Below are 16987 nucleotides of genomic sequence, written 5' to 3'. Positions count from 1 at the left end.
CAAGTCTGTACTTTGGGGTGAAGTTGAAAGCAGCGCTCCATGTGTCCTAGTTTTTTTGTTAAACGTCATATTATCTGATGCCACCATCATAGACCCCAGAGGGTTCAGTGTTTGTTGTTCGTCGGAATCATTTTGCGAGCGGACAACTCCAACTTCCGGCGTCTCTGAAATTAAAAGCCCCATTTCCCGCTGTGCCTAAATTCAGCGCAATTTCAGCCAATAAATGTTTTCTATCGTCATAAGTGCAACATAATATTGTATTTAACACCAGGCTCTTAACTTGGTGCGTCTCGCGGCTGTTTTCTCCGCTAGCAGGCTTCTTGTTGCTGCTGTCAGCTAACTGAACGTTAAAAAGATGGCGGAGGAGGAGAAGAGTGGAGAGTCTGGGAGGCAGAGAGACGAACTACAGGTGATGAAGGTAATGTTCTCAGTTATATCTCAACAATAATATCTTATTCTTATAAAGAATCCGAGCCCTCGTGTTTAGCTTCACGAGGTCGCTGCTGTGTTCTGTTTCTATAGCAACTGGCTCCAACTGCCACTACATGCTAACAAAGCTGATCCAGTATTCAGCCCTTATTACTGAGTCAAATGTGTAATAATAAGATGATATTATATGGTTAGGATGAATTTAAAGTCTCCAGTGTTACCACAGGAAACAATCAGCTTCACGAGCTTTCTTGTGCATGTTTCCACTCTTTTGCTGAGTCACCAGATTGTCAGTGTGCCTCAAGGCTCAATGCACCAAGGATGGGCTGGAGATTAAATCAGGAGAATATTTCATGCATAAATCACCCTTTAATAATAATTCTGCGCATGTTTAAATGTATTTCAAACGGGCACTCAGGCGTTTTACTATTTCACTTTACTTACCTACTGCAATTGCACTTTATAATGACTTCCCTTTTAGTAAGGACAGAAGAATATTTATTTAAACTTTAGCTTAAGCTGCTTCTACTGTATGTATACATCGAACTGTATTTTTGCACATGCATATTTGCACACCTGTTTAGTTACACACCTGTATATTTGCACACTTGCTGTAACTGTTACTAGCTACTAATGCACATGGACCATCCATCCCACTGTTTCTATCCTAGGCTTTGTATTGTGGGCTCATGTTATGTTTTGTATAGGTGGAATATGTATATATACATGTGTTGTGTTGTGTTGTGTTGTGTGTATGTTGGCTGCTGGAATACCTAAATTTCTCTGCTGTGATGAATAAAGTATATCTTATCTTATCTTCAAAGCTGGATGAAACCAATTTAATATATAGATTTTTAGACCTACAGTCATGGGGAAAATGATTATACCACCCTTTTTCTAAAATTTCTTGTTCATTTTAACGCCTGGTACAACTACATGTACATTTCAGGACATTTAGTATGAATACAAATATGTAATAAATATACAAATATAATGATAACAACAAAAATAGCGAATATTTCTGCTTTGAACAGTCACATAAAAGTATTTGGTAACACTTTATATCAGGGAACACATATTCAACATTAATGAGTTGCTTATTAGCATGCTAATAAGTAACACATTGGCTCTTAATTAGTCATTATTAAGTAGTTATTAATGCCTTGTTCTGGAGGAGGCCATGCTTTGGTATGATTGGATGATTTTAATGTCAAATGCAATGTCAAAGGAGCCAGTCAGGTCAAAGTAAAGCATATTAAGATCATAACTCATATACAACAACTTCCTTACTTACTACTAATAATCAATAATTGAGGTTATTGAGGGAAAACTCTTAGTTAATGTCTTACTGGTTGTATAATAAGGCCATGCAGAATAAGGCATTAATAACTACTTAATAATGACTAATTAAGAGCCAATATGTTACTTATTTACATGCTAATAAGCAACTAAATAATGTTGAATATGTGTTCCCTAATATAAAGTGTGACCAAGTATTTATATATCTATATGTTACATTCACGTAAATCACAGCCACATTATCTTGCACATTTCAGATATTAATACTTTAAGCTCGCACATTCTTGTTTGTGCAGCTCCTTCCATCATTTAAACAGCTCCATATTTAGACTTTTTATGACAGACTTATTATGTGATTTACTTTTAGAAAACAAGAGCACAAAAGTGGGTATAAGACAATAAAAGTATTCTGTTATATTGGTGCATCTTAATAGATGTCTAATACTCGCCCTAGTTTCTTCACCAACTCTGTATTGTAGTACGGGGCAGATTCAAATGTGCCTTTGGTCTATTTTTAACTGTCAAGAACTCCCAATCTTTTTTTTTTTTACTTTCCCTCCCCCCTCCCCTCCCTCTCCTTGCCCCTCCCCTCTCAGGAGCTGGTGGATGAACTGTATAACTTCAGAGATTGTTATTTTGAGACTCACAGTGTTGAAGAAGCTGGGAGGAAACAAAGCGATGTCGCACAGGAGATCGAAAAGACTTTGAAGAAGCTGGAGGAGAAAGAAGGTGAATGCTGCACTTCAGTGTGTCTTTAATTGAGTGTGCTTCAAAGAGCACACTTTCTACTATTTATCCTAGATTTAAATCTTCTGTTTCTTCAGTGTTTTTTGTTTGTTTTTTGGTCGCAAAAACTCGCCCATGACAAGTGTGCTATGACTTTTCTAAGGGTTTCGGCAAACGGTTTACAAATTATTCTGCAAAAACCCGCCAGAAATTCCCCCAATGTAACCCTATGGAGAGTCTAGAGTGGATGACATCATCGCTAGAGTGGATCAATTAGAGAGGATCAATTATAGGAATTATGGTTTTGACAAAAATGCTTTCTGTTCAAGAGATACTTCTTAACTGTTTTCATGTCTATCTCATTGGTGTCAAATGACAGACAGACAGACACACACACACACACACACACAGAAACACACACAAACACAAAAAACACACACACATAAACACAGACAGACAGACAGACAGACAGACAGACAGACAGAACACACACACACACACACACACACACACACACAGACAGAAACACACACTCACACACACACACACACACACACACACACACACACAGACAGAAACACACACACACACACACACACAGACAGAAACACACACACACACACACACACACACACACACACACACAGACACAAAAAACACACACACATAAACACAGACAGACAGACAGACAGAACACACACACACACACAGACAGAAACACACACTCACACACACACACACACACACACAGACAGAAACACACACACACACACACACACACACACACAGACAGAAACACACACACACACACAGACACAAAAAACACACACACATAAACACAGACAGACAGACAGACAGAACACACACACACACACATAGACAGACAAACAGAAACACACACACACACGCACGCACACACACACACACACACACACACAGAAACACACGCACACACACACACACACACACACAGAAACACACACACACACACACACACAGACAGAAACACACACACACGCACGCACACACACACACACACACGCACACAGAAACACACACACGCACGCACACACACACACACACACACACACACACACACACACACACAGACAGACCACACACACATAGACAGACAAACAGAAACAGAAACACACACACACACAGAAACACACACACACCTGCTTTAGTATCTTACATGACTTCCTCCTCTTTTCCATTGTGAAAACAGTTCAAATAGTAACTCTAATAATTTACGGGTGAACACACTCAGAATGTCTTTAGAAATGTTCTAGTTTACAGAACATCATCCCCACTTCCTTTATCTTGTGTTACGGTTCCCCACAGACCTTTTTAAACACAGAGCAGAGTTCCTGCTGCAGAAGGGCCGGTGTCTGAACGTGGCTCCAGACTTCAGCGCTGCAGCAGAAGAGTGTCTCTCGCGGGCGGTGAAGCTGGAGCCGGGCCTGGTGGAGGGCTGGAACACGCTGGGGGAGCAGTTCTGGAAGAAAGGAGACCTGATCGGAGCCAAAAACTGCTTCACAGGAGCCCTGCAGCAGGTCCGTTCACACGGAGAGGGAGAGACATAAAGGCCATGAATCATTTCAGCAACACACAACTAGGCCTGTCACCAGAACACGGTTTTTAGGACGATATATTTTCCCAGAAACTATCGATGTTGTTTTAGTTTTATAACCATATTAGAGCATAATAAGTACATCCTTTTCCACAGCAATGCATTTTTAAATCTGGAGAATATTAAATGTGGGAATTGAAATGTGGAAAAGAAATATTAAAATATCCTAGATAAATAAAACATAAATAAATAAACGACAACCAAGACAAATAAAATATACTTTCAGGCTGTTAACAAAACATTGCAATGAGATAATCAAGATGTATTATATTTTTTTATTTATTAAAATAACATATAAACAGCTGGAATGGCTGTTTATATGTGTTACAGAACACACACACACACACACACACACACACACACACACACACACACAGACAGACAGGAACAAACACACACACACACACACACACACACACACACAAACACAGACAGACAGGAACAAACACACACACACACAGAAACAAAATTGAATTTTGTGGACACAAGATGCAGTTAAACAGTTAAATCGTAATATATTGTATCGTAATACTAACCATATCGCAAAATGCTTAAAATCACAATAATATCGTATCGTGACTCAAGTATCTGGATAAAATTGTGTCAAAGGGCCGAAACGCTGATTCATAACTCTACTGCATGTCAACATGTTTATGTGTCACTTTATGTTGAGAGAAACTGTTTTTTGATGAATCTCAGATTCAGGTTTCACTCACTAACTCCTGTCTTGTGCTGTACGTCCGTCCTCTGTAGAGCAAGAACAAAGTGTCCCTCCGTAACCTGTCCATGGTGCTGAGACAGCTGCCGGCCGCCAACAGCGACGCTCACGACAAGCAGGTGATGGAGAGCGTGGAGCTGGCCCGCCAGGCCGTCCAGCTGGACGTCACAGACGGGACGTCCTGGTGTGAGTACAGAGCCTCTTTAGTTAGCAGGCTGGCGCCTTAATCAATATATCAACTGACTTATCGTTCAATGAACAAAAATGGACACGTTAGTTTTTCCGGACTTGATAAGTTGTCGTTTATATTTGTGTTTGTTTACATCAACATTGAGTCGTGCTGCTTCTTTCCGTCTCCTGTCAGTCAAACTGCAGGGAGGCGGCAAAAACTAAATGTTGGTTACTGACTCAGAGAACTAAGCAGCGACTCCTTGGAGCGTCTGTTAGTCCAAACAAACGCTGAACAAGACATTTAATGAACAACACCTTCAAATAATACGTCATTAGTAATTCTGTGTATTTTTTGGTCATTTTGTGTCTTTTTTTGTCATTTGTGTCTTTTTTAAGTAGGGTTTTTTTTCAGTAACTTTGTGTCTTTTTTGGTAATTTTGTGTCTTTTTTTTGGTCATTTTGTGTCTTTTTTAAGTAGTGTTTTTCAGTAACTTTGTCTTTTTTTAATTGTGTGTCTTTTTTGGTCATTTTGTGTCTTTTTTTGTAATTTTGTGTCTTTTTTAATTGTGTGTCTTTTTTGGTAATTTTGTGTCTTTTTTTGTCATTTTGTGTCTTTTCTTTTGGTCATTTTGTGTCTTTTTTTAAGTAGTGTTTTTTCAGTAACTTTGTGTCTTTTTTAATTGTGTGTCTTTTTTGGTAATTCTGTGTATGTTTTGGTCATTTTGTGTCTTTTTTTTTGTAATTTTGTGTCTTTTTTAATTGTGTGTCTTCTTGGGTAATTTTGTGTCTTTTTTTGGTCATATTGTGTCTTTTTTTTGGTCATTTTGTGTCTTTTTTAAGTAGTGTTTTTTCAGTAACTTTGTCTTTTTTAATTGTGTGTCTTTTTTGGTAATTTTGTGTCTTTTTTTGTAATTTTGTGTCTTTTTTAATTGTGTGTCTTTTTTGGTAATTTTGTGTCTTTTTTTGTAATTTTGTGTCTTTTCTTTTGGTCATTTTGTGTCTTTTTTAAGTAGTGTTTTTTCAGTAACTTTGTGTCTTTTTTGGTAATTCTGTGTATGTTTTGGTCATTTTGTGTCTTTTTTAAGTAGTGTTTTTTGGTCATTTTTTGTCTTTTTTTAAAATAATTTTTATGTCTTTTTTTTTGGGTCATTTTGATGCCTCCAGCGGCCCCCAGGTAATTTTAACAATACAATCGTTTATCGTCATAGTTTCTGGGAAAATGTATCGTCCTAATAATGTGTTATGGTGACAGTCCTATTAGTTAGTAAACAAAGTAGAACTAGAGGAAGAAGCTTTAATAGTGATTGTATAATTCTTGTTTTTTCTTCAGACATCCTGGGAAACGCCAACGTGTCGTTGTTCTTCACCTGCGGACAGAACCCTCAGCTGTCCCAACAAGCTCTCAGCGCCTACGCTCAGTCTGTACGTACGGAGCGTTCAGCACGCCTCTTATCAATCCTCCTCCACAGACTAACTAGTGTTCTGTACTCCTCTCTCCTGGTCTGTAGGAGAAGGTGGAGAGAGCTGCCTCCTGTTACCCCGAGCTGCACTTCAACCGCTCCACCCTGTTCCAGTACGAGGAGATGTTCGGCTCGGCGCTCAGCGGGTACAGCCGGGCCGCGGCGCTCGACCCGGGCTGGGAGGAGCCTCCGGACAGGGAGAAGCAGCTGCTGCAGTACCTGGAGAAAGTCACGGAGCTCATACAGAACAAGGTACAGAACCAGGTAGAACATGGTAGAGAACCAGGTAGAACAAGGTAGAGAACCAGGTAGAACATGGTAGAGAACCAGGTAGAACATGGTAGAGAACCAGGTAGAACAAGGTAGAGAACCAGGTAGAACAGGGTAGAGAACCAGGTAGAACATGGTAGAGAACCAGGTAGAACAAGGTAGAGAACCAGGTAGACCAAGGTAGAGAACCAGGTAGAGAACCAGGTAGAACAAGGTAGAGAACCAGGTAGAACATGGTAGAGAACCAGGTAGAACAAGGTAGAGAACCAGGTAGAACCAGGTAGAGAACCAGGTAGAACAAGGTAGAGAACCAGGTAGAACCAGGTAGAGAACCAGGTAGAACCAGGTAGAGAACCAGGTAGAACCAGGTAGAGAACCAGGTAGAACAAGGTAGAGAACCAGGTAGAACCAGGTAGAGAACCAGGTAGAACAAGGTAGAGAACCAGGTAGAACAAGGTAGAGAACCAGGTAGAACCAGGTAGAGAACCAGGTAGAACCAGGTAGAGAACCAGGTAGAGAACCAGGTAGAACCAGGTAGAACAGGGGTTCCTAGAAGACGAGGTGTCTCTTCCTTCACATCAGCAGTTCAACACACAAACATGTTTAGATTCCTGTCAGGCAACAATAGTATATGAAACTATTTAGATCAGAGAATTTCTATTAGTCCTGCAAAGAAAAACAAATAACAACAAAACACAACACTGAAGGCAGTCACATTAAAGTCCTCATCCAGTTTGTATACTTATTGAGTGTGCTTGAGGTATCAAATCGACCGGCTCAGCCATGACAAGTGTGCTATGACTTTTCTACGATTTTCAAATTATTCGGAAAAACACGCTAAACCCCCCCCCCCATTGTAACCTATGGAGAGGCTAGAGTGGATGACATCATCGCTAGAGTGCAGAGGGAGAGAAAAATGTATTTTGTTTTCTAAGGGTCTCAGCAAACGGTTTTCAAATTATTCTGCGAAAACATGCAAAAAAATCCCCACAATGTTACTCTATGGAGATATTGTGTATATATATATATATATATATATATATATATATATATATATATATATACACATACACAATATCTTGTCTCTTTTACATACTTATATATATATATATATATATATATATATGCCTATCACGATAATAACTATATCGACTCTTGTTCAATATATAAAAATGGAGGTGATAGTTTTTTCTGGACTCAATATCATGTCGTTTACATGCGTCTTTTGTGCTTTTTTGTGCTGTGTTTAAAGTAAAGCTGCTTGACAGGCAGTATGATTTAAAAATGTATTGCTGTGGAAAAGGATGTACTTATTCTGCTCTAATATGGTAATAAAACTAACACAACATGGATACAACGATGCTCTGGTTTATCATGGTAGTATATTGTCCTGAAGATGACCCAAAGACTGATAGTTGAGCAGCAGGGGGCAGCAGAGCTCAGCTCACCTCCAGCCTCTCTCTGGTGTCTCCAGGGGAAGGTGAAGGCTCGGCGGTTGAGGACGATGCTCTCTAACCTCACCACGTCCTCCTTGGGTCCCTGCTCCTCGCCTCAGTTCCGCTCCCCGGCCGGCCGCGTGGGCAGCCTGGAGCCCCGGACCCTCTCGTCCCTCTCTCACGGACACAACGCCGGGGTGGCGGCGCTCGGCAAGGTGGTGTTCAGCCTGGCGTCTGAGGGCCGCATGGCCTTGTGAGTACACCTTCATTCATCATGAATAGCTGTTTGATTGTATTGCAGGAAAACAAGTAAATCTATCTGTATAATAAGAGGATTAGTGATCTGGAGCCAGATTCACAATGTGTTCTTCAGATAAAACTTAAGAAAATTCTTGAGGATAATAATAAGATTTTCCTAAGAATGTTCTTAAATGCAATCGACTATTTTATTTCTTAATAATTGTCGTCTGTCTTAGGAAGTTCTTAGTTTTTTTTCACTTCGTTCTTAGATTTTTTACTTTAGATCTCGTGTGACAATAACATGAGAACTTCCATCTAAAAGTAATAATAATAGTAATAATAATAAAAGTAGTAATAATAATAATAAGGACATGGTTTCAGTAACTTGGCCTAGTTAAATAAAATGTTCTTGATTAATTAATTAAGTAGTATCAAATACAACAACTGCCTCAGGATTTACTAAGAGTACATTGTAGTGCAGGGGTCTCAAACTCGTGGCCCGCGGGCCAATTGTGGCCCTCGTGACGATATTTTGTGGCCCCCACCTTGATATGAAAGTTTAATGTGAGCTTTATATGAATGGCACTTTACCGTGTTGTGTGTGGAAGGTCCCTTTAATTACTTTTTTTGGTAATTTTGTGTCTTTTTTTGGTAATTTTATGTCTTTTTAAAATAATTTTGTGTCTTTTTTTTGGTCATTTTGTGTCTTTTTAAATAAATTTGTGTCTTTTAAATAATTGTGTCTTTTTAAAAAATATATTTTGTGTCTTTTTTTAAATAATTTTGTCTTTTTTGGTAATTCTGTGTCTTTTAAAAATAATTTTGTGTCTTTTTTTATAATTTTGTGTTTTTTTTGTAATTTTGTGTCTTTTTTTTTGTAATTTTGTGTCTTTTTTTTTGTAATTTTGTGTCTTTTTTTGTAATTTTGTGTCTTTTTTTAAAAAGTAATTTTGTCTCTTTGTTTTGGCCATTTTGATAGTGCCTCCAGCGGCCCCCAGGTAATTAGAGTTTGAGACCCCTGCTGTAGTGTAATCTAGGAATAGTGTCACATGTCACACAGACTGAAAGGACATTTCAATTATATGTCAACTGCCAGAATAATACATTTGTTACCACATTGTCTAGGGCTAAACTAAATATTAAACTAGGACTGCGCGCAGTACTGAACGGGCCCTCGCAGAGTGGAGCCGTCGGGGAAGGCGCTGTCAGGGGAGGGCACATCGGACGCGGCGCTGTTGGCTCAGTCCCTATGTGTACCAAATTGCGTGTCTCCTACCACTGTGCTTGTGGTAGGTGTAAAACAAGTTACTTCCTGTAGCCAGCAGGGGGCGCTATGACTGTGTGTCAATAATGACCCGTGGGTGTGTTCTGAGCTGAACCCTAATCATGTGTGTGAAATTTGGGACAGATTGGACAATGTATGGTCAAGTTATACAGTCCTGTGTTTCATGGCGAGACGCCATATTTTGCCGCCATGCCACGCCCACATAGTGTGACCGTCGGTAAAGATTTATACAACTTTTGATCCCAAAGGCCTTGTGATGGTACTGACCAAGTTTGAAGTCAATTGGATGAAATCTGTAGGAGGAGTTCGTTGAAGTATGCGTCATGGAAATAGCCAAAAACAATGAATGCTGTGATATTCAAACCAAGATGGCGGACTTCCTGTTGTGTTTGAGGTATTGGTCCAAGAGGCTTTTTGGTGCGTCTCCACATGAAGCACATGTGTACCAAATTTCGTATCTCTACGTGAAACCTCCTGCTGGGGCTAGGCGTTAAAGTTGTTACTTCCTGTTGCCAGCAGGGGGCGCTATTACTATGTGTCAATATTGACACGTGGGTGTGTTCAAAGGTGGACCCTTATCACGTGTAAGAATTTTGGGCCTGATGAGACAATGTATGGTGAAGTTATACAGTCCAGTGTTTCATGGCGAGACGCCATATTTTGCGGCCATGCCACGCCCACATAGTGTGACCGTCGGTAAAGCTTTATACAACTTTTGATCCCAAAGGCCTCATGATGCTACTGACAAAGTTTGAAGTCAATCGGGTGAAATCTGTAGGAGGAGTTTGTTAAAGTATGCGGCATGGAAATGGGCAAAAACAGCAGGAAACGCCATTTTCGATCCAAGATGGCCGACTTCCTGTACGTTTTAGGGTATGGGTTCTTGAGACTTTTTGGTGCGTCTTGCCATGATACATGTATGTACCAAATTTTGTGTCTCTACGACATTCCTGTGCGAGGGGCTGAATTTTCTTGACTTTCAAGGGGGCGCTGTTGAGTCATTTTGCCACGCCCATTCCCGTGACCACTAGAATACGTAAATTTCAGTGGAGATCTATGTATATTCCAAAAATTGCGAGTTTTTGAATATGATAAAGCCCTCAAAAAGGCGATTCATTTTTCGGAAAAAAAAGTATAACTAGGACTGCGCGCAGTACTGAACGGGCCCTCGCAAAGTGGAGCCGTCGGGGGAGGCGCCGTCAGGGGAGGGCACATCGGACACGGCGCTGTAGGCTCAGTCCCTATGCGTACCAAATTGCGTGTCTCCTACCACTATGCTTGTGGTAGGTGTAAAACAAGTTACTTCCTGTAGCCAGCAGGGGGCGCTATGACTGTGTGTCAATAATGACATGTGGATGTGTTCTGGGCTGGACCCTAGTCATGTGTGTGAAATTTGGGACAGATTGGACAATGTATGGTCAAGTTATACAGTCTCGTCTGTTATGGCGAAACGCCATATTTTGCCGACATGCCACGCCCACATAGTGTGACAGGCGGTGAAGATTTATACAACTTTTGATCCCAAAGGCCTTGTAATGGTACTGACCAAGTTTGAAGTCAATGGTACGAAATCTGTTGGAGGAGTTATGTAAAATACGCAACGTGGTCATTTTGTAAAAGGGGGCGTGGATAAAGCATAAGGGGCGGGGCTTTATGAAATATTGTTATGTAGAAGTGTTAAGGGCCGGACTCTGATGAAGCATGAGAAGTTTGGACAAGATCGGACAAAGAATGGAAAAGTTATAACAATCTCGTGTTTTATGGCGAGACGCCATATTTTGCCGCCATGCCACGCCCACATAGTGTGACTGTCGGTAAAGATTTATACAACTTTTGATCCCAAAGGCCTTGTGATGGTACTGACCAAGTTTGAAGTCAATCGGGTAAAATCTGTAGGAGGAGTTAGTTAAAGTATGCAACCTGGAAATGGCCAAAAACGATGAAAAGTGCGATATTCAATCCAAGATGGCCGACTTCCTGTTCGTTTTCGGGTATGGGTTCTTGAGACTTTTTTGTGCGTCTTCCCATGATACATGTACGTGGAAAATTTCGTGTCTGTACGACATTCCTGTTCGAGGGGCTGAATTTTCTTGACTTTCAAGGGGGCGCTGTTGAGTCATTGTGCCACGCCCATTCCCGTGACCACAAGAATACGTAAATTTCACCAGAGATTTATGTATATTCCAAATATGGTGAGTTTTTGAATATGATAAAGGCCCCAAAAATGCGATTTATTTTCCGGAATAATAATAATAATAATAATTCCTTCAATTTCAATAGGGTCCTCGCACCGTTAGTGCTCGGTCCCTAATAATAAAAAACGGACCAATTTCAATAGGGTCCTCGCACAGTTAGTGCTCGGTCCCTAATAAATCAAATAAATGTCATACAAATTTGTTCAAGTTAATACACATCAAGACTTACCTTTTCACTGGACAGTCATGGAAAAAATGATGAGACCACTTTTTTTTTCTTCAATTTTTTTTTTCTTCACCTTTTAAGGCAACTTATGACCAACACATTGATATATAATTTTCATATATTTTTTAATTATTATTGGTCAATTTTAGTCAATTATACAAAATAAGGCCTCATTTCAAGAGAAAAGAAATAATAAAACCTGATTTATTTATTTTTCAATAGTAATAGTGGAAAAAAAAAATCTTGATGGGAATACACAGAGTAGGTTATGTCAACTTTTAGTGAAACTTATGTTATGGAAGCCATTCTATCTATCATTTTATTGGTTCTGCTATTGATAATCTAACCATGTTTCCCCTTAAAGTCCAGCTGATTTATAAGAAATCTTTCATATCGATATTATGATTTAGATGACAGCAAAAAAAAGTTAAATTATTATTATTTTGTTATTGTCATTATAAGTTGCTGTTGATGTTATACATATGTTTTTTCTATTATTAGTTTGTTACTTTCTTATAACTATGACATTTTAGGTGGAGGCTTTAAATAAGTTCATCTTGGTTTTCTGCCTCTTCCTGCACTTTACACTACATGTTATCTTTGTCAGTTTATGTCATTCTAACTGTGCAAATAAATAAACCTAAACCTGTTTTGGTGAAATAGTGGAGAGAAACTTTTTTTTTTTTTTTTTTTGGAGCGGTGTCATATAATCCTGCTGTGTTTTTGCTGCAGCACGTTCGGCATGGTGGACAGCGAGGAGACGTGTATCGTGGTGATGGTGTACAACACGGCAGACAGCTGGGGCGTCCTCATAGGAGACACTGTCGTCATTCCTGAGCCTCAAGTCAAGAGAAACAGTATAACGCATAAAGACCAGGTCAGTGTTTCATGGCTGCAGGTCAAAACGTTAAAATAATGTCTCGGCCTGTCACTATAATTACTACAGACATGAAAAACATGATCTAGTCCGGCGGCTGAGCTAAATAAAGGGGACACGCCGGACAAAAGCACCACTTTTTTTCCACATGCTCTCTATCACTATAGGTTTCAATTTTTGGTAGGAGCCACTTCATCAAGATGGCCGACCGGAGATGGCAGCCATATAAAGTCTATGAGAAATGCTATATCTTCGAGGCCACTCAGGAGGTCAATCTTGGTGTTAAAATTTACATTTTCTGGATCAAGGAATCATTTAAAGCTATTGAGAATATTTGCCAGATGAACAATTTCTTGTTTTCATTTGTCATTTTTTTTAAATTCCTGGTACAACTAAAGGTACATTTTTGGACATTTCGGACATTTTTTGACAAATATAATAATAACAACAAAAATAGATGACAAGAGTTTAATTTAAGAGCTGATTATAGACATTTTCCATGGTTTTATTGATAATAACCAAAATTATTATAAAGAAAACCATGTTAAATGTCTAGATATCAGCTTTTAAATTAAACTCTTATGAGATATTTTTGTTGTTTTTCAAAATATATTAAAAGAAAATCAAAATATGAACATGATATCATGCTATAAAGTGTATTTGTATTAGAATTTTAAAACAACATTTAAATGGCTTTTAGACATCTTTTAAAATATTGCATAGAGATGGAGTTATTTGCCAGATGAACAATTTCTTGTTAATTTTTTTAAAAATTCCTGGTACAACTGAAGGTACATTTTTGGACATTTTGGACATTTAAAAAAAAAAAAAATTTTTTTTAATTTTTAAAAAATTATACTATAAGACCACCCTTGTTTTCTTCAATTTCTTGTTCATTTTAATGCCTGGTACAACTGAAGGTACATTTGTTTGTACAAATATAATAATAACAACAAAAATAGATGACAAGAGTTTAATTTAAGAGCTGATTAGACATTTTCCATGGTTTTATTGATAATATTCAAAATCATTATCAAGAAAACCATGGAAAATGTCTAGATATCAGCTCTTAAATTAAACTCTTATGAGATATTTTTGTTGTTTTTCAAAATATATGAAAAGAAAATCAAAATATGAACATGATATCATGCTATAAAAGTGTATTTGTATTAGAATTTTAAAACAACAGTTAAATGGGCTTTTAGACATCTTTTAAAACATTTTATAGAGATGGAGTTATTTGCCAGATGAACAATTTCTTGTTAATTTTTTGAAAAAATCCTTGTACAACTGAAGGTACAATTTTGGAAATTTTTTTGAAAAATTTTTTTTTTTTTTTTTTTTTTAAATTATACTATAAGACCACCTTTGTTTTCTTCAATTTCTTGTTCATTTTAATGCCTGGTACAACTAAAGGTACATTTGTTTGTACAAATATAATGATAGCAACAAAAATAGCTAGTAAGAGTTTAATTTAAGAGCTGATATCTAGACATTTAACATGGTTTTCTTCATAATAACCAAAATCATTATCAAGAAAACCATGGAAAATGTCTAGATATCAGCTCTTAAATTAAAATCTTATCAGATATTTTTGTTGTTATCAAAATATATGAAAAGAAAACCAAAATATGAACATGATATCATGATATAAAAGTGTATTTGTGTGTGAATAAGAATTTTAAAACAACAGTTAAATGGGCTTTTAGACATCTTTTGAAACATTTCATAGAGATGGAGTTATTTGCCAGATGAACAATTTCTTGTTCAATTTTTAAAAATTCCTGGTACAACCAAAGGTACATTTTTGGACATTTCGGACATTTTTTGACAAATATAATAATAACAACAAAAATATCTGATAAGAGTTTAATGTAATAGCTGATTATAGACATTTAACATGGTTTTCTTGAGAATAATTTTGGTTATAATCAATAAAACCATGGAAAATGTCTAGATATCAGCTCTTAAATTAAACTATAAAACCACTCTTGTTTTCTCTAATTTCTTGTTCATTTTAATGTCTGGTACAACTAAAGGTACATTTGTTAGGACAAATATAATAATAACAACAAAAATAGATGATAAGAGTTTAATTTAAGAGCTGATATCTAGATATTTAACATGGTTTTATTGATAATGATTTTGGTTATTATCAAGAATGTTTCCATGACTGTAGAGGTGAAAATTACTTAAAAATACACAAATTGACCAAAAATAGATGTAAAAATGACAAAAAAAAGACACAAAATGACCAAAAATAATGATAATCTTCATAATGATTTTGGTTATTATCAAGAAAACCATGGAAAATGTCTAGATATCAGCTCTTAAATTAAACTATAAGACCACCTTTGTTTTCTTCAGTTTCTTGTTCATTTTAATGTCTGGTTCAACTAAAGGTACATTTGTTTGGACAAATATAATGATAACAACAAAAATAGATGATAAGAGTTTAATTTAAGAGCTGATATCTAGACATTTAACATGGTTTTATTGATAATGATTTTGGTTATTATCAAGAATGTTTCCATGACTGTAGATGTAAAAATTACTTAAAAAGACACAAAATGACCAAAAATAGACGTAAAAAATGACCAAAAAATGTCACAAAATTGGCAAAATTGAAACAAATTGACCAAAAATAGATGTAAAAATGACAAAAAAAGACACAAAATGACCAAAAATAATGATAATCTTCATAATGATTTTGTTTATTCTCAAGTAAACCATGTTAAATGTCTAGATATCTGCTCTTAAATATTATGCTCTAATCTCATTATATCAGCGGCATGAAATGGTCCTAAAACGACTTCATGGATACTGTCGTTTACCGGGACAGTTTCTGGTAAAACATCTGGTCCTGAGAATGTGTGACAGGCCCACTGATGTCTTTCTACCCACTCTGACTTTGTGGTTTCCTCTCTCGGCAGTCGTTTGACTTCAGAAGTATACGAGTGGACTCTCCTCTGCTCCTCATCGTCAACGGAAAGAAACAGAACGTCCAAAGCCAGATCGTGGCCTCCGTCAGCTACAAACCGCAGAGCGAATGAGCTGAACGGGCGAGAGGACGTGAGGCCAGAGGACCAAAATGATTTTGAAGGAGAATATTTGGATAGTTGTGAAAGTTTTTCCAAAGTCTTTATGTGTCGTTTCTGTTGTAAATAGAAGTCAGCTGTAACTTTAGTCTCTAGATAGACACTCTGTTCATATTTATAAAGATTTCTTTTCTTTTGTATTCCGTTTCTGTGGAGACGACCCGGAGCTCTTTTTTGTAAATGAACGAACCTGTGATGATGATGATGATGATGATGATGATGATGACGATGTGATGCCAGAATTCTGACTTCAGTTAAAAAAAGAAAAGTTCAACATAATGTTTGTGTCGTTGTTTTTAAAGTGGGTCAAAGGTCAACCAGCCCGAAGGTGGAAAAACTTCGGCCCTCGGGCCAGAGTTTGACACCCCTGCTCTAGACCATGGGTCTCAAAATGCTTCTGCAACCACCATCAGCGCCCCCTGCTGGAATTTTCAGTTGGATGCAGCTTAAGGCACTTCCTGGTTTTCCTCCCTGCTCAGACCAGGAGGTTGCCGCCTGGACTGAACACACCAAACTTGAATGAATTCCCAATTTGGGAAATAGGACCGTCCAGAGGGCAAATGAATGCTTTATTTACCAGTTTAGTTCCTTAACCCATTTAAGGCGGGAAAGCATTATCGCATTTCTACCATTAAAACCTGTTGGGGCGCTCTTGCGTTATTCTACCATTAAAGCCGGGAAAGAGGATACGTCGTTTTGTAGTATTTGTAGTTTTTTCCACCTATTTTCGGTCTCTTGGCCAATGAGATGCATCAGAAGACATGTGGGAGTGTCGCAATGCATCATGGGACTTTTCCAGAACTGAAATCATGGTGAAGACGACTATAGCAGAGGGAGCTCAGATATAACAGCTATAAGCTCTCAAATACTTTTTGAATTTCATTTCTATCTGCTGTGGAGGCTGAAAAATCTATTATTTAGCAG

The 16987-nt window shown here is 37.8% G+C and overlaps 1 protein-coding gene across 1 annotated transcript; it reads left to right on the top strand.

The window, feature by feature from the left end:
- Positions 1-108: 108 nt before the first annotated feature.
- ttc5 (tetratricopeptide repeat domain 5) lies at positions 109-16340 on the top strand. Its single transcript, XM_059354733.1, has 9 exons — positions 109-418; positions 2325-2457; positions 3799-4010; positions 4841-4991; positions 6307-6398; positions 6485-6688; positions 8181-8395; positions 12821-12965; positions 15899-16340. Exons 1-9 carry the CDS (start codon positions 356-358, stop codon positions 16016-16018), a joined length of 1335 nt encoding a protein of 444 aa, XP_059210716.1. The 5' UTR covers positions 109-355; the 3' UTR covers positions 16019-16340.
- Positions 16341-16987: the final 647 nt, after the last annotated feature.

This window comes from Centropristis striata, chromosome 17 (assembly GCF_030273125.1).
Source record: "Centropristis striata isolate RG_2023a ecotype Rhode Island chromosome 17, C.striata_1.0, whole genome shotgun sequence".
NCBI classification, from domain to species: domain Eukaryota; kingdom Metazoa; phylum Chordata; class Actinopteri; order Perciformes; family Serranidae; genus Centropristis; species Centropristis striata.
This window is presented reverse-complemented; position numbering and strand designations above follow the sequence as displayed.